General features: G+C 33.3%; 1 protein-coding gene across 2 annotated transcripts in view; it reads left to right on the top strand.

The window, feature by feature from the left end:
* Window positions 1-6,187: 6,187 nt before the first annotated feature.
* LOC149899594 (uncharacterized) overlaps window positions 6,188-19,386 on the top strand; it is a 47,030-nt gene continuing 33,831 nt past the window's right edge. For both annotated transcript variants that reach the window (XM_090113649.1, XM_090113648.1), the window contains exon 1: window positions 6,188-6,346. In XM_090113649.1, the coding sequence (XP_089969775.1) occupies window positions 6,319-6,346 (28 nt within the window). In that variant the 5' untranslated portion in view covers window positions 6,188-6,318. The remainder of the gene's footprint in view (window positions 6,347-19,386) is intronic.

Below are 19,386 nucleotides of genomic sequence, written 5' to 3'. Positions count from 1 at the left end.
ACAATAATATAATTTGGCTTTAATAATTGGCTAAGAAAGAGAAAATCAAGTGAGAAAATATAAACAGCGCCATCTATTACATGTTTCTGGAAGCTATGTAGAGTTTTGCTTTCATGTAGAAGCGCATTCACTTGTAATGGCGTTGTAACTTTAGGTAGAGTTCCTTTTCGCCTTTCACTTTAGTTCCTAGGAAAAATAAGTTATGGGTAGATGGCGCAAATATTTAATTCGTTAAACATTTTCATATGAATATAAAATTATGCAAGTAGTATCAGTACATTTTATGTTTATTAAAAAGAATTACATAATGTTATATACATTGACTAAATATAATTGAAAACATTTCGATTTTATTTATTTATAAGTACTTTATTGCACTTAAATATAACAAAACAAGAAATAGATTTTAATGAATTTATTAAAATCAAGAAGCCTTGAACCCTTAAACATGGATAATAAATTAATAGTTGTATTTTATGAAAGCACTTCTGTTTTACGAGATAGGTATGAGACATTGAAAAATGATTACAAAATTGACAATCGTATGAAGTTTTTTTAATACCCAGGGACCTAGGCCGCATGCATTTAGCTTGAATATTATTATACAATTTTTAAGCCTTGGTTTTACATAACTCGCAGTCGAGTAGAGTCGAAATCGCAGTTGTTTGCTTTAAAGTTTCAATGATGGTACCCCAATTGCCGTTCTCTGAAAAAGTTGTCCCGACGCTCTTTTCTTTAAAGTTCATAACACTGAAAAATATAAAAGCATGTTAGTAAGAATTGTTTAACTGTGAGAATGTGTATATGTGTGTTAAATAAATAAACTTAGCAATATATCAGTTTATCTCCTCTGTTTTCTTTTGAAAATTAAAGTTGTAGTGTGTCAGGTGGAATATTTTAATAGCTTTACATATATCAAACTATGTAAGAATAACACAAACAAACGTCACTCTCATACAGTAGAAAATAACAAGACAAGTTGTTCTTTACCTGGGTTATTGACTTGCGTGCAAACATTCGTTCAATATACGAATGTTGCGCTCATGCGGGGTAAAACATTTGCATATGTCATCCTACACTTGTAGATTTGCGTATTCGAATGTGAGTGACCAGCATTTTACATAATTACTATTTATTTCTTGTAAACGTGATACTGAAGATGTTACATATTTTGCTTTACTTAAAGTGTAGTACAACATATTTAGCTGTTATTGAAAAAAATGCAAACTTCTTACGTACAAACAATAAGAATGTCACATAGCACTAGTTATGCTTTTGTAACAGTCTCTAACAGTGGAATTTTATCACCAACAGTTACCAGGTGCAATATTTAAGTGTCCACATAATCTACAAAGCAATCAGAGCCACATAATATCCGGTAACGCCATGCCACACTAACTGAATTCTCTTGCGCATGGAAGGAAGTCTCTCGGTGCCTGATGACGGTAATTGGCAGCTTTACCACGTTCAAACCACCGCTGTACTAACTTCCTCAATTAATATAATAATATAATACTTGCATTCCTTTCTTTACTATCTTTTAAAAGAATTATGAGTGATGAATAGGTATGAATATATTTACAAAAACATGATGATAGATTTTTTTAAAGAAAATGGTATATTACGAATAGAACCTTCGTTTTGGGACTTTGTTTAAAGTAGTATTCACTATATAGACTAACTTAGTTCTAAAATTCGTATTATGGAAAACAGATGGACTGTAGTCTTGAAACTTTTATTAGATTCACGAAATGGATTCACTAGCACACTACTATTATATCTTATACCAAGTCAGAATAATATGATGATATTTATTTAAATAGAATATAAAAAAGATCTTACAATATGTACAAATTAAACTATCTTCAACTTCATATCTACATGATAATTTCAGGAAATAAGCAAAACGTTTCTGTTAGAGTGTAAAAACACTAGAATAGATTATTACTCATTCAAAATCCACATTTAAAGCGACAGTAGGTTAGGACACATCTGTAATACGTTCTCAATAAAAATAGGTTGCAATAGATTACTTGAATAATTGCAGCACCATACTAAGCTTACTTAATAACGGCCCTTTCATAAAACTTCCTATATTAAAAGTTCAGAGTAATAATGAAAGAGCGTTTACTTTTTATAGACTAAAAAGAAATAAAGTAGCGGAGAAATTATCAGTTCGATCATAAAATAGTTTGTATAATCGTTATGTAAGGGCTTGTGTTTTGCAACCTTTAAAGGAAATGTTTTTGCAATCGATACATAATGTTTGTATAAGTCTATTTGAAGACCATTAATCAACTTCTTATTATCTAGATAATAATATAAGTGTAACGTACTTGAGAATACTTTTATTATTTGGACGCCCACTCGCTTAATAAAACAAAATTAATAGGAACGTGGGAATTTCTTAGCTCTTTGAAGGTTTAACTAGATACAGACATTAGTAATTAGACCTAGTTTCTGCTGAGATGTGTGGCAAATGGTTTTCTTTTGATGTTTTAGTTAAAACATTTTAAAGGAAAGAAGTAATGTTATAAAATGTAATTAAGTAATATCACAGTTGACAGATATATACGTACATATATGTTGAACTAGCTTTCCGCCCGCGGCTACGCTCGCGTTTTCAAATAAAAAACCCGCATAGTTGCCGTTCCCGTGGGATTTCCGGGATAAAACCTATCCTATGTGTTAATCCAAGTTACCCTCTATATGTGTGCTAAATTTCATTGTAGGTAATCGATTCAGTAGTATTTACGTGAAAGAGTAACAAACACACACACGCACACATCCTCACAAACTTTCGCATTTATCTTAATATATATAAATCTCGTGTCACAATGTTTGTGCTCAATGGACTCTTAAACCACTTAACCGATTATAATAAAATTCGCACACCATGTGCAGTTCGATCCAACTTGAGAGATAGGATAGTTTAAGCATGTAGGTACTACGGGCGAAGCCGGGGCGGACCGCTAGTAATATTAGTAGATAGATAGATGTCGAATACCAAATATACTTATGAATATAAAATAACATTTCGAGTATTAAAAGCTTTTATACTTAAAGGAAAATAAGTCTTGCACAAAAGGAGGAAAAATGTGAATCACCGACAACGTAAAATTATATAATTTTTGCTCGTGTCTCAGTCCTTGCGCAATAAAATGCTGGCTATAGTTTTATATTGTTTTAGTATTGTTATTAAAATTGTCTCTATTTCCTATTTCCAAAGGTACAGTAACTTTATTACAGCACAGAATATGTGTTTGATTTCCACTATCAAAAAATGTATATTTTGAAACCTTATATTGTATTAAATACCCAAGTTTATACATATAAGTGTGTAATCATCTTAAGAAATAAAGTTACTAGATCCTAAAGTATTAACAATTAATGTCCACCAAATATTTTCTTCGAGAGTCATTATATTTGATGTGTGTGCAAGAAATGACATAGCACTTGCAATATTAATTGAGGAAAGGATGTTCCAGAGAAATTGAGGAAAAGCGAACGAAATTACGGGGGGTACCTACGTATGTTATAGAGGGTTTTTATATAGGACAATTTGCAATAATAGTAATTGGAGACATTTTCTCAACGTAAGGGACTAAGAATTATTGGTGTTTGTGAATCGATCGATTTCGTTATTGGTGAATACTTTGTCGTATTTCCTTTACATAAAATACAATAAAGATATATACATATTTTGTTGCCCTGGTTTAACGTTATTGATTAAACTAAAGGTACATAATGTAGTATTAAATTCAAAATAAATAGATAAAAATCTTTTTAGTTCTTTGCTTCTTTGTCATAAAATCTGTACTTGTATACTACATAATATATTTTATTTAAATACCTACATATAGTTGGAAGCAGATCAAACAATTGTCAAAATTCAAACAGCTGTACCAATTTCCACGAACTTTTACCCGTTTCAGTCAAAATAAGCAAAAGTTTCAATACGTGTTTACATGCTAAATATGAAAACAAGAGAAATTCTGTACAAATTTACACAAAAATACAGCACAGGATGTTACAGGTACTTAAAATAAAACAAATTAACAGACAATAAAGCTTTATAATTTACATGAATATACACACGTTATACCCGTAGTATTCATATATCAAAGTAATGGCCTATTATTGCGTGGTATTGCAATCCCCAGCTATGTGTGTCTCCATCATTCACTAATGATAGCAACCTCTAACTAGGTTCGATTGTGCTACCGTAATAACACTATATTCTGACTCAATATTATAAGTAAGAGGTGTAGATAGGTTACCAACACTTGATTCGATCTCCAAAAACGGTACACACGCACATACGATTAGATGTCAAAGTAAGATGGCATGATTTTATATAGTGAGCGAAAAAGAGACAACGGATGTAAATTCTGGAATAATTAGCCACAACGTGCAACTCCCGGAACACTTTTAATTTATCTAGGTATACATTTTACTAATAATATCATTATTCTGACTACTAAAGTCCAGTGTAGTTGCTCTTGTACAATATTTTAAACGTTGAGCTCTACGTAAGGTTATTTGGACGATTCGTGGAATGTGACCCGTATTCAAATGAATTTACAATTTAACTTAATTTGCGAATAAAGTAGATGTTAACAATTCTTTAGATATAAAGCGAGATAGTGACCGTTTACGAAAATATACATAATACACTCTAGTTTATGGGAATAAGTTTAAGGTTGAGATTCATGAGAATCTAATTACTATTTTGTCAAACTTTAAATTTTTTTGAATAAACGCTTACCTTAAACAATATATGTACTAACAAGGTAGGCCTCAAGAATCCTTGATACTTGAGACAATACAATTAGAATTATCGATTATCATTTTAATAGAATAATTATATCATTAATATACCTAGATAATATTAAAACATTAAATCTGAATTAGATAACTCATAGAATGAATTTTGTAAAACTTATGTAATATTTTTACAGATTAATTTTATTCATCCTTCTGACAAAATTCGTCTTCAAAATTGAAACTGAAAGTTTATAACTATAATCTCTACATATTATACAATACCGGTACATTTTCGTACTACTCCTATTCCCATTTATACTGCAACATGTAAATGACGAATAAAATACCTTTCCTATTTCAAGGTTGAGCGAATCCAGCCAATGAAGCGGGGTAAAGTTAACTAGGTTTATACATTGATGATATAGTCATATAGGTAATAATGTGTTCGGATATAAGAGGTAATTATTATCGACTTTCATATAATTAATGTCTGTGATTAGGTGTTCTTATCCCACTATTAATCACAAATGAGACCTGGGTTTTCTATAGATCTAATAATGTCTAATAATTGCTGATTTTGTGCGCTAAAATTGGGAAAAATGAAGGTAATTAATTTTGTTCGCTGAAAGGTTATTTTGCTAAAGCGTATCTATGAGGGACCTAAGGGAGAAAGAAACGCAACATTTTAGTAAACTTAATTGGATTACCTAGATTGTTGACACATTTGTATGAGTTGATTAAAAACGTAAAAACTGACATTAGAATTAGTAATGGAGAAAGAAAGAGAAGAATTATTATTTAAAAGAGAATTGAATTGAATTGAAATGTGTCTGTGGTCTATAATAAATTGTTACGAAATATTAAATACTAACACATAAATAAGTCTCAGCTCTACATTATAATTATTAATTACTAGGTTTCCGCCTGCGACTTCGCCCGCGCAGTCAAAGAAAAACCCGCATAGTTCCCGTTCCCGTGGGATTTCCGGGATTAAAAGTAGCCTATGTCCTTTCTCGGGTATCAACATATCTCCATACCAAATTTCATGAAAATTGGTTCAGTAGTTTAGGCGTGATTGTGTAACAGACAGACAGAGTTACTTTCGCATTTATAATATTAGTATGGATACGTACATATCTAACGCAATTATTATTTAGAATTAATTAATCCACCGTCTCAAATTCCCAGACATCGATATCAGTATTGGCATTACGCTAACAGAAATGTTTCCTTTAGAACTTACAAAAGCTTTCTTGATTACCCGATAATAAGGTCAATCGTGTTTTAGAATCAAATAAAATATGCATTGTCTGTATTGTGCAAGGTAAGCAATGATTATGCTGTTGAGTCAACAGACCGTTCCCGGTCTTCCTAGCAGCCCCACTACGCAGAAAGTGAATGCGCTTGAGGTGGTCATCTCGAAACACAAGCGCATACAAACATACGCGGTTTGGCGGTAACGCGCGACGTACGCCGCCGCAAAAACATTTCAATTTTGAATCGAACTAATCCTTTTTTTTTTTTTTATCCTGTGCCAGTGTTGACATAAACATGGAACTCAAGATTTTACTGATTCTAGGTAAGTTTTTTTTTCTGGCAAGTACATAGTTAATGAGAAAAATGCTTTTTTATGGTGGTTTATGTATTTTATAGTTTTTAGATAGATGTTCCTAATGGAACTTATAGACGAAATTTTTGTAACTAGCTTATATAATAAAAACAGATCTGGAAGCAAACAAAATTCTTAATTTATCACGAAGAAAGGAAAACCCGACCTGAATGATTATTATAGCAAAATTACTTTCCTTTTTAAATTCATTTAATTAGGAAGATAGCATCAATCAAATAGATGAGCGCGTGCTCAATCATTGGAAAATGCGCGGGAAAGTTGAGAGTTATCTTAATTCTTAACCATGAAGATGTAGCTACAATTTTACCACTATTTGAAAATAATCTGCCTATAAAATTATTCAAGCAGTTAACTGTTCATTTGCATTAATCAACTTTACGAGTATTAATAGTTTTCTTTACTAACGGCAACTTTGTATAAGTTGCTGTACTTATTAATATGAATAAATTAAAACTGATTGCATATTGCTTAAATAAATAAATAAAATAATAAATAAATAATAATATCGATTTTAAACTTTGTGATAAAATGTATAAGAATTTTCTCGTCTCAGCTCTACATTTAATTTGTTTTCATTATTACTTCGAATACTAATTTCATATTATTAGATAAGAATGGCTTCAGATTACTGAGTCAATATAATTTAGTTAGTCATATTGAAAATATTTTCACGCTAAATCCAAATTTGAATGTAGGTATTGTCCGTTAAATTGGTTTGATGAAAACAATTGGTAACGTTTAACATATTATTATATATTAGAATATGAACTAGAGTATGAATTGAGAGCCTCTACGTTTATGTGAACGACAATAATTACAAATAGCATTGAGCATACAGATTGAAAAAAGAACCATCTATTTCTAACAGTCATAACTTATCTTTTGAATTAGGGCACTAAAATTGACGAAATATATTACATACTAAAACCCATAAATGCTTGACGACAAGAAAATCTCAATTACATGAAATATTTCCCAGCTATTCACGGATATATTTACGTGTAACAGTGAAAACGAGAATACTGTTCATTAATTATGTAGTTTTTGCGTGATACATATGCACAGACGAAAGTTTAATATTTTCAGAGGGAGCGTGCCGGGATATCGTTGTAATGACGTAATATACATTCTTGCCTGTTTTATTTCATTATGTCTACGTTAAAATATAAATTAATTAAGTTGTTGTTATTTTATCTTTGAAATAAATGTGAAGAATTATGAGTTTAACGTTTAGATAATAATTGGTTTAAAAATAAATACTCTTGTTATCACTTTGATGAAGAATTGTCAGTTTTATAAACATTATTTAATTGGATTATTAAATCGATAAAAGGCTAATTAGAAGGCTGAATACTTTGTTATTGTTTCAATTAGTAACTTTGCTATGTGACTGTAGCCATTAATAGGTTTACAATTTTAATTGACTCATCTTTGTGATATTATGACTTTTGTCTTCTTTGAAATAAATATGAAGAATTGTCAGTTTTATAAACATTAATTAATAAGATTATTATTTTGATAAAACAACTAATTAGACGACTGAATGCTTTGTTATTGTTTCAATAAGTAACTTTGCTGTATGAATGTAATAATAAGAAGGTTTAGAGTTCAACGAATGAAACAATTATGGAAAGAGTTTGACTAAATTCAAATGTTATTTCTTATCGTTTTTCTTAGTTTTTTTAGTACAGATTTTAAGTCTAACAGGCTTTATTATAATGTGTTTGTAAAGAAATTTATATTTATTAAGATAATCATACACTACAGACATTTACTGCATTCTATGATAATTTTGTTTAAACTATTGTTCGCTCTACTTTTAGTTTCTAGATACGGTTGGCTATTACTGTTTAAATTGTTAACCAAATTAATAGCTTCATTTAGCTTAAGCTTGTACTATGCTTTTGTTGGTATTTAAGTTTAATAGGTGGAATTATAAAAAATGATTTTAAAAACGTTATCAATTTCCATGAAAATGATGACACAATGATTGCGAATTAACTTCACAAACTTAGAGTATAGATATTATACTCTAAGTTCACAAAGAAGTAAGTACTTTTACAACATAAAGAAAATCATTTCTTTAAATGGTATTTTTTTTGTCTATTGTCAGCACAAACAATAGCTTAATTGAATTATGCTTGAATAACCCTATCGTTTACATTCTTTCGTTTTTATGAAGTAGCAAACCTTTATAGGGCCTTTAGACAAATGGCAGAAACGTCTAGAATAGACTCCGCTATCGCTACTAATTCATATAAGAATATGACGTTTTTTTCATGGTTCGGTCACATTACCAACGACGATGACGACCACGTCCAAAATTCCCTTCCAGCCGAATCGAATATGAATCTTAATTCATAGTTTACTTGTTTGTAATTTTTTAAAGGAATGGATGAAAAAATGTGCCCTTTTTTGATAATTTTTCACATACTTATGAGTTATGCCTTTGCCATTAAATTGTTAATTTATATATCACATAGACAATAAATGGGTACCTACTTAAATTTAATCACAACAGTGATCACGATAAATAAAAAATAATTTAAGGTTTCACACACAATGCTATTTCCGCTAAACAATACAAGCTAGCTTACAGATAATATAACAATTATAAGATACCGATCATTTCCCAACACCGGTCTTGTTCTTTGTGATCATGGGTTCCTGGTACATTGCGAAATATTTTCTGTTACCTAAATTTTAAACTAATATAACCTTCTTTCACAACATAGTACAATTACTTACATAAGAACACAATTTTATGTAGTATCTCCTTGCCTTCTTCTTCATGGCAAGAAAAAAAAACTATTTAGTTTTAAGAAGAAGATCACCAACAGTAGAAAATAATCTTTATTTTCATTCGTTCACATTTAACAAAATCCGTCAATAACCTCCTGACAATGCGTGTCTAGGTAATAAATATAAATATACGTTACCCTTCCCCTTTAGAAACAAAGGTTAGTAAATAATGTCATAGATATGTTATTAATGTACAATAAATTTTTGTTATATGTCATTGATGAGAAATCTCTGGCAATCGAGAGAGCACGTAATCACATTAACATCGTAAAATCTATGGAATATTAAATATAGCATATATAATATTTCGGGCAGACTGACATACTAGAGAATTCCTCTAGAAAATTGGAATGTCTTTCGCTCTTGGTAATTTGAAATAAAACCTTGGTGCCATCGTAATATTCATTTCACGCAGTGTACGAACATACATGTTGGAAATATATTAAAAGAGTTTTTGTTAGAGTTACGTGTACAGCGATCGTATATGGAATTTGACGATACAACTCGTGTTTCGATATATTTTGTATGATTCAGTATAACGCAAAGTATATGAAATATACCTATCCTACCTAATAATGTAAAGTTGATGAGTTTTTTTGTTTGCTTGAATGCGCGAATCTCAGGAACCACGGCTCCGAAATGAACAATTGTTTCACTGTTAGATAGAGAAAAGTCCACTTATCGAGGAAGGCTATATGCTATATATGATCACATTAAGACTAATAGTAGCTGACCAATGCAGGAAAAACCGTGTGGTACAGCTTCTTCATATTTACTTAGAGACATTATAGGTTACTTCATAATACGTAACTCGAGTGGATTGTGACACATCAGCGATTAATTTATGATTTATTGCATTTCTCGATAGTGTCCTTTAAGAATCCTATAAATAAATAACATTGCAATTGACAACTTATTGCCTTTATGATTACTTCATAATGTTACATTCCTTGTGCTTACTTGCGGATGGTTGTATAACAATAACTAACTTTATTGACTGGCTGTGCATATGATATTGAAGCCTATAGTACCTTTCCTCTATTAAAACAAAACAAAACAAATGATTTACATTTATATGATACTAGAGGTCCGCCCCGGCTTCGCCCGTGGTACATATTTCGCAATAAGAGGTAGCCTATGTCCTTTCTCGGGTATCAAAATATCTCCATACCAAATTTCATGCAAATTGGTTCAGTAGTTTAGGCGTGATTGAGTAACAGACAGACAGACAGAGTTACTTTCGCATTTATAATATTAGTATGGATAACATCAATCGATTACGTTTAAAACGTAATTGATTGATGTAATATAATATATGAATGTAATGTCTTTTCTTTCTTTCTAATCGCAATTATTGCTCTATCACCAGAAAAACGCTTCAACGCGCAAATGACTCGAATTTAAATAATTAAATCTACAAAAATATTCAGTTTTTAACCACAATGTTTCAAATAGAGAAAATTAGATGACATAGACATTTATTTGATGAGATATACATTTAGATTCTAATTTTCACTGTTTGAAATATATTACAACCTAGTAAGTACTGTAATACTTTAAGTACGCTCACTAATGCTTTATCACATGAACACATTTTTAAGTACTTCAATAGGTAGTCTGAACTCTTGTTAAACCTCGTTTGCTTAAATTGAAGTAACATGAAGCTAATCCATAGATTCCAAAACATGCATGTTAGTTCAACGAGATATAAACATATAAGTTTATTTATATGTTAAAGGTGAAGGAGGATGAATAATTGGGATTTGAGTTCAATTGCCATACATACTGAGTCATTGAGTATGGAAAACATACCTTTCAAATCGTAAGGACACGGAGCTCACGGCAAATTTGGTGCTCAATTTTTATTACTCCTACCTAATGTTGAGGTTATATTCCAAATACGTAGGATATATTTGGATGTATTTAAAGGTCTAAAATTTGGGACGCAAATAGTTAATAGAGGTTAACCTTCAATTAAATTTGTTTGCAATTAAATAAAGTGAATATGTCTGGTACAAGCGTATTCTATCTTATTTATTTAGTCGTTTTCTTGAAAGTCTAAATGTTACATGTTATGTAAACATAGGTATATTATAATTGTATTTTATTATTATTATGTTTCTCATTTCCATAATACTCGGGTACCACCAGAAGGACGGTACCCGGATCTTTGGAAGGCTTACGTGGGGACACGGATCCAACACGCAGAGGCCCTTTCGAGAATTTTAATGTGTTGTGGGACACCAGCCGCAGCCTGCCCATGACTGCACTATAGAGATACAGCCCTGGGCAGTCCGCGGCCGATGTAGGACTATTGCAGGGTATGGAAATTTAATGATTGGGCTATGGATTGGGATGCTAAATGGACTGGTACCGAGGACTATGGAAAACTATGGCACCTGCCTTTCTACTAAAAGAAAGTAAAAATATGTTGGCAGGTGGTGACTCGCCCTCTCACTGTATGGGCCCCCGAAATAAGTCGCTGCAATAGTGCGACAAGGGGGCAACATATTGTGAGCAGCTAAGGGTGGAGAGGCGTCCCTGGACTTTAAACTACGATCACGCGCTCCCTGAGGGTCCAGCATCACGTGCCCACTCGCCACTTACTCTTCGCATCCACCCTTCGAGCTAAAAGCTCTCGCGACTCCACTCTGGCCGGCCGGTTAAGGCAAGCCAGAGGTGGGGGTCCTGTCCTCGTCAGGCTTCACTCCGACCGGCCGCTGAAGGCGAGCCGGAGATGAAGACAGGGGCCTCCCCCGGGAGCACTCGGTTCCCGCGGGGTCGCTACTCCCCGACACCCCGCCACAAGGTGTCCTGCGGGTTGACTGATTGCACGGGTGGAATATCTATTGTCACGTAGACAATAGATATTCCAACCGTGGGCGATGGGGTCGTCACATCCCTACGCCCTTTTATTATTATTATGTTTCTCATTTCCATAATACTCGGGTACCACCAGAAGGACAGTACCCGGATCTTTGGAAGGCTTACGTGGGGACACAGATCCAACACGCAGAGGCCCTTTAGAGAATTTTAATGTGTTGTGTGTTGTGTGTTATTATTATTCAGCCATGGCTGTCCCACTGCTGGGCAAAGGCCTCTCTTCCCTAATTGTATACATAATAAATATATATTAATAGGCTCAAACGCATATTATATAATGTAAAATATTTAACAAGTTACTACGTTGTGATAATAATAATTTATTCTCTTTTCGCTGGAACATTAAAGACATGACAAAGGAGATGGGTCTTGTTCAACGTTTACAAATATCAAAGGAAATATTCTATATTTAACCTATCAAAAGCGATAGTAACAATGTCATGTGATAGGGCAATGCGATTTGAACACAGAAAAAGGCATATCTATCAGGTGCTTTTCCACCAATAATGTGCGAGGATGTGTAGCGAGGAATGTGTTTGTAAATGACCAATAGTATCGCTTCAAACTCAAAACGCTAAACTCCAAACTAAATGAAGCGATATGATTGGTTCTTAAGCGTGATTTTCCACCAGTAATGTGCGAGAATCTGTAGCGAGGAATGTGTTTGTAAAGAACCAATCATGTCGCTTCATTTAGTTTGAAGTTACAAGCGTATTAGTTATTTACAAACATATTTCTCACTACACATCCTCCCACATTATTGGTGGAAACGCACCCTAAAGGAAGCAATCGGCTGTAGGCGTAAATCCTGCAGAGGATATTACGAAAACAAGTTCCATCGGTCTGTAGCCGGGATAGTAATTTGTAAACATTTGCTGTACGTACAGACGACGGCTTCCTGTAGTTAACCATCCATGTGCTTATTTGATACTATTTCTTGATATATACATGTTCATTAGGCGCCTAGGGTTAATGCATATGTATTTTCATTCTGATATTGACGATAAAAGTAGCATGGTAGAGAAACTAAATATTTTATTTAAATTGCTTATAAAACTGATACTTTTCGGCTTGCTTGCGAATAATTTTTCTGCTAAATCTGTGCTGTGATATAAACTATATCTGTGCACAATTTTATACAAATGATGAGATATTTTTGAGAAAAGACAACAATTCTAACAAAGTTACTCGTTTAAGATAATGTAGTTAGTAGAAGGATTCCAAATGATTTACCCTTTTGATTCAAATTATCAAATGAAGTCCTAAATTAAACAACTATTCAATATGATCAAGCTTGAATCGCAATTCAAACAGACGCTTTTGATAATAGAATTAATAGTGCATTGCAATTGACGGCCGACCTGCTTTAATATCGAAGTTAATATTCTATTTTCATGAATCATGATAATAATTTTACTGGCTGTAAACAGAATTAAAATGAAATTAAGTATAGAAAAGCTTTTTGTTTCTCTTTTCTTTCAGGTTTAGATAATAGAAATGAATAAAAATAGAACTCATAATGTAATCTACATCTAAATCTCCAATCAAATATAAAACAATTTCTGAATCATATATTTTTTTGCAAAACAACCAATCATTCAGGTTTGATTAAAGCTTTAACAAAGGGAATTCTCGTTGATTGGAATTGGATTACTTCTTTGTGCTTATTTTTGTTACAATGTTGAATCCGCGGTAAGCTTGAGTTTTTGAGGAATCTTCAATTATTACGGATTATCAATACTCCGGTTTCCAATAATAATGTATAAAAAGCTATAAATTAGTCTTCGTAATGTTTTTTAATATTTTGCAACATAATATTATGACGTTGTTTAGATGTTAGATGGCGTCCGGATTCGTATGAGATATAAGCAAACAATAAAATAATAGCCACATACACTCAATAATAATGCAGTAAAGTTAAATTTTATGTTCTTTCTTCTTTATCTTTTTTATGAAAATTTGATAATTCATCCAGAGCATACAGCAGTGCATAAAATACTAAGGTTGCAAGAATGTCAATTTATTCGATAACATCTTATACCCAAATAGTGTCACCGAAATAGTTCTAAAATCCGAAATACCTAACATTGTGATGTTACAACTATTCAGTATAGTATTATATTATCTTTGATAGAGGCGAAATAGTTAATATAGTTGGTGGTCTGACCTAGATGAAAATTACTATTATTAACGTCAAGCAAATTTCACAGGTCGTCCCATTTATTGATAGTGGCAGGTATAAAGTGATTTCTAAAGGTTAATTATTTGATAAATTACATCCACTTTATAAAATTTAGGACATCTTTTACTTTAAAGTGGCTATTACCCACTTTGCATACAAGACTTAAGTAATACTTTGAGAACGATTTTCTTTTGAAATTAGAATTTAATGATGCAGAAATTCAGGCTTGTTATAGTGAGTTATTTTTATTGTATGTAGTGTAGAGACGATACATTTTTCGAATGCAATTGATATAAGTTTTATCCGCACTTGTATATTGAGAATAGGTGTTAACTGTTCATTCATTCTCATATCATGCATTTATTTTTAGTAGAGAAACTCTCCTACTAAATGTGGAAACAATTATTTGGAAAATATAGTGAATATCGAAAATATACCACTTGATTCTGTTTGTAAAAGAAACTAGCCGTTCAATAACTCGGCTTGGGTGGACTCTGAAAAAAAAAATTAAACCTGTAAATAGTGCAATTTATTGGCAATCGTTTGATGTTATAAATATGTTATTCAAATCTTTCCTTTATGTCTAAAGATATATTTACCAAGCAGAGACTAAATTAACTGTATCCCATACACTACAATTCAAAATCTCTTTTATTTGACGGATAAACGCGTAAAATGTTGAGGAGAAGGACTTTATTTACTTTTTATATCCGACCCTCTCGTAAGAAAAGTTAATGCTCCTGAAATCATTTGGGAAACAATTTATATTTACCTCGGGATCAAGATGTAATTAAACTTGTAATAACAGACTTATATCGGATAATTTTAACGAAATATTATATTATGAGCAAATTATTAGCTCTCTGGAAGATAATAGAAATCTTTTAACTAAAGTATAATAATATAATATTTTCATAAGTAGTTCTAGTTTATTTTTGTAGATAGTAAGTTTAGTTCTAGTTTTTAAATTAGAGGATTATAATCCTGCTATGTCTAAATTTAATATCATAAACATAATTTTTTTCGAGGGTAGGAGCAAAAAGCGACACACGTTTTTTTGTAAGCTGTTATATTTAAAATTCAATTTTACATACAAACACATAGTTTTAATTTACCTGTATGTGTTAATTTTGCACCTTCACCTACCAGTTAAATCTCCATATATTAATATCCAACAATTACACACTAGAACTATTACTTCACTTTTGGAACCACACAATGGAATCTGTCAAACAATCTATGACAGACATGGCAGCGATGTTCAATGCTAAAATGGCTGAATTCCAGCGTGACCTGCACAATGTTAATAACACCAACAATTCCCAACCTGCTTCTTCCAGCCCCACTTCAAAATTAGCAGCGGAGTTTAACACCTTTCGCTCCTTTGTTGTATCTTCTCTGCATACTTTGCAACTGCAAATTGAGTTCCTCTCAAATGAGTATATCAAATGGGAGATAAGAAGTCGGAGGAAAATGTTGTTATTACATGGAATACCAGAAACCTCAAAAGAAAATCCTGCGAATTTAGTTGCCAAAGTAGTGGTGGATAACTTAAAAGTATCTCAGTTTAATCAGGAAGCTATTTCCCGGTGCCATCGATTAGGTTCAATGAAGTCTGATAAGCCCAGGCCCATTATTATTAAATTTAAAGATGTTGCTTTAAGAGACACCATTTGGTTTTCAAAGACCTCTCTGAAGGGCACTGGATACACACTGTCAGAATTTCTTATTAAGGAAAGACATGATGTTTTCATCTCTGCAAGAACCCGCTTCGGTGTAGCCAATTGTTGGTCCAAAGATGGTTACATCATTGTTCAAGCTCCAGATGGCTCAAGACATAAGATCACAACAATGGCAGATCTTGAAACCATTCCTTCAGCTGCCGGGGGTTCAGCTTCAACAGCCACAAATCTGCCACAAGCCAATCAATCGAAGCCGGTTTCAAATGTAAGGCCCAAGAGGTTCGGCAAAGTTAAGTAAGCATTCAATGCATGTTTATTTCTATTGTATATCTTGCCCAGAAATGGTTTAGCTATTTAATTCAGTTTCTTGGGAGTTATCACTATGTTAATATCTCTTCTTTTAATTTGCTATGCTTCTTTATATTTCCACATATGAGCTTTTGGTTGTAATTTAGTAATTAGTATATTCTTATCTTGTTATGTACCTACTTTAGTTATAGTTAATACATAATAATATTACTACCCTTACATTTTAATGCTAGATACCCGATTGTAAATTTATTAATGTAAACAGCACTTTGGCTATTGTCATTTGTCAATTAATGTCAAACTTCACCTTTATAATATTATCAGTTGCGTGGATACTAGCATATTTGAATTCGCACAGACAGTAATTGTTTTAGCTTTTGTTGTAATTTTTATTTTTTATTTTATGTAACTGGTGGTAAAGGTTATGTTTGAGAGTTAGATTTCTTATTATATTTTTATTTGCTTATTATTAGTTATTTAAATATATATACGTAGTATATATTATTATATTATATTATATTTTATTATTTATGAATTTAAATTGTAGTACAGAGAATGAAAGTTTCATTTCGCTAAATTCAAGCAATGATTTCTCAGAAGATGACAGCTTCCATAGTACAACCTGTTCTCCTACTCCTTGCATTTCTTCCCTTTTTTCTAATGCTAAGAATACCTTAAATATTGTACATATTAATGCGCAGAGTATTCCGGCACACTATCCCGATCTCCTAGCTACTTTCGACTCCACCCCTGTTCACGCAATTTTAGTTTCTGAGTCCTGGCTAAAACCCTGTCTCCCTTCCTCTTCTTATAGTCTTCCAGGATTTAATTTGATTAGAAATGATCGCATCGGCCGAGCAGGCGGCGGGGTGGCTATATATTTGCGGTCTCAAATTTCTTATTCCATTATTAGTTTATCTCCTCAGCCCCCACCTGGCGATGCGGCCGAACATCTTCTTATCGAAATTACTTCCTCGAATACTAAAATTCTTCTTGGTGTCTTCTATTCCCCCAACCTTACAGTTAATTATTTCCCGTCCTTCGATCACATCCTTGAATCCTTCTCACCACTTTATAAGCATATTATCTTTTTGGGAGACTTTAACACTTGCTTGCTCAAGGGTGATCATCGCAGCAAAAGGCTTTCATCTATTGTAGATTCTTTCAATCTGAAAATCCTTCCTTCACAAGCTACCCATACCGCTCCTAACTGTATTCCATCTCTCCTCGATCTTGTCATTGTTTCCTCTCCAGAGCATGTCACCGAGCATGGTCAGTGTTCGGCTGACATGTTTTCCTCACACGACCTTATTTTCCTTTCGTATAATTTAAAACCCCCTAAGTTAAAACCAAAAATTGCCATGCATCGTAATTTTGCTAAAATAAACACAGAGCGCCTTTCTGAAGACGCAAGTAAGACTGATTGGTCGGGTATTTTTTCAGCCGATAATATCGATGAGAAAGTGTCTCTTTTTAATTCTCTGATTATTCAACTTTACGATGCGCATGCCCCGCTCCGTCCTGTTAAGTTAAAGCACTTACCAGCTCCATGGATGACAGATGATCTAAAAAAACTGTTAAGAAAGAAGGCGCGAGCAAAGTCTAAATTAAAATTGTCTAACTCGGATACCAATCGGGAAAAATTTAATATAATTCGAAATCGCTGCAATACTTTATGTAGGGATGCACAACGTCAGCACTTTTCCAAATCCATTGACAACGGTGACCCGTCGAAAATGTGGAAATTCCTTAGATCCCTTGGTCTTGGTAAATCCCCGCTCATTTCCTATCCTAGTACAGTCCATGTCAACGACCTTATTTCCCACTTCTCCAATCCCACTTCTGATTTCCTTCCTAACTTAAAATACAACACCTTAACCCATCTTAATACCTTACCCCTCCCTACTACGCCTCCTTTCGTATTCCGTCGGTTCTCTGAGTGTAGCGTTAAGAAGAGCGTGTTGTCAATTACCTCGAAGGCTGTTGGTAGTGACTGTGTTGGTCGAAGCATGATCATTCCAATCCTTCCCATCATTAATCCTATCATTACCCATATCCTTAATTTTTCAATTTCTTCAGGAAAATTTCCTAGTGATTGGAAAAATGCTCATATTCTTCCTCTTCCTAAAAAACCGAATCCTGCGACCCCATCTGATTTCCGCCCTATTGCTATCCTGCCTTTCCTATCCAAGGTTCTTGAACGGTTGGTTCAAGAACAACTAAGCATTTTCCTAAATCATAACCAACTCCTAAATCCTTTCCAGTCTGGTTTTCGACCAGGGCACAGCACGACCACTGCCTTAATTAAAATTACTGACGACATCCGCCGAGGTTTCGACAGCAAAAAGCTCACCATACTTACGCTGATTGACTTCAGTAATGCATTCAATAGCGTAGATCATGATGTACTGCTAGCTGTTTTACGCTCTCTTAACTTATCTCTCTCGGCTGCTGACTGGGTACGGAGCTACTTACAGGGACGTCGTCAGCGTGTGCTAATTGAGGAACTTTCCTCAACTTGGTGCAATGTGCCCGCTGGTGTTCCTCAAGGTGGCGTTTTGTCTCCCCTCCTTTTTTCCATATTTATAAATTCCATTTCCAATTCTATTGTGTCACCTTACCATATGTATGCAGACGATTTTCAATTGTATAACCACGCCTCACTCCTTGAACTTCCTGAAGCGATTTTCCAAGTAAACGCTGATCTTGCAGCAATTGTCAGATGGAGCAAAAATCATGGTTTAACAGTTAATCCTCTCAAAACCCAGGCTATTATATTCGGAAGTAGGCAATTAATCTCAAAAATCGACTGGACCAATTTTCCGAACGTCATCGTTGATGGTGTACTTATCCCGTACAGCACGCAGGTTAAAAATCTTGGCCTGACTCTTGACCAAACCTTCTCCTGGGATGAGCAAATTAAACAAGTGAAAAAAAGGGTTTTTTCTTCTGCTTTTTCCTTACGGCGCTTACGCAACTTTCTTCCAATCTCAACCAAAACTGCGTTAGCTCAATCCCTCCTCCTTCCTCTCCTTGATTTTTCTGACTCCTGCTATCCTGATATTCGTGAATATCAGCTGGACACCCTTGAGAAGCTTCAAAATTTCTGTGTCAGATTTATATTTGGACTA

Source organism: Colias eurytheme, chromosome 20 (genome assembly GCF_061535395.1).
Source record: "Colias eurytheme isolate Ceu_HAF_F1 chromosome 20, ilColEury1 Martin Lab GWU primary, whole genome shotgun sequence".
NCBI lineage: Eukaryota > Metazoa > Arthropoda > Insecta > Lepidoptera > Pieridae > Colias > Colias eurytheme.
The sequence above is the reverse complement of the archived record's forward strand: the minus strand, read 5'-3'. Positions and strand labels throughout refer to the sequence as shown.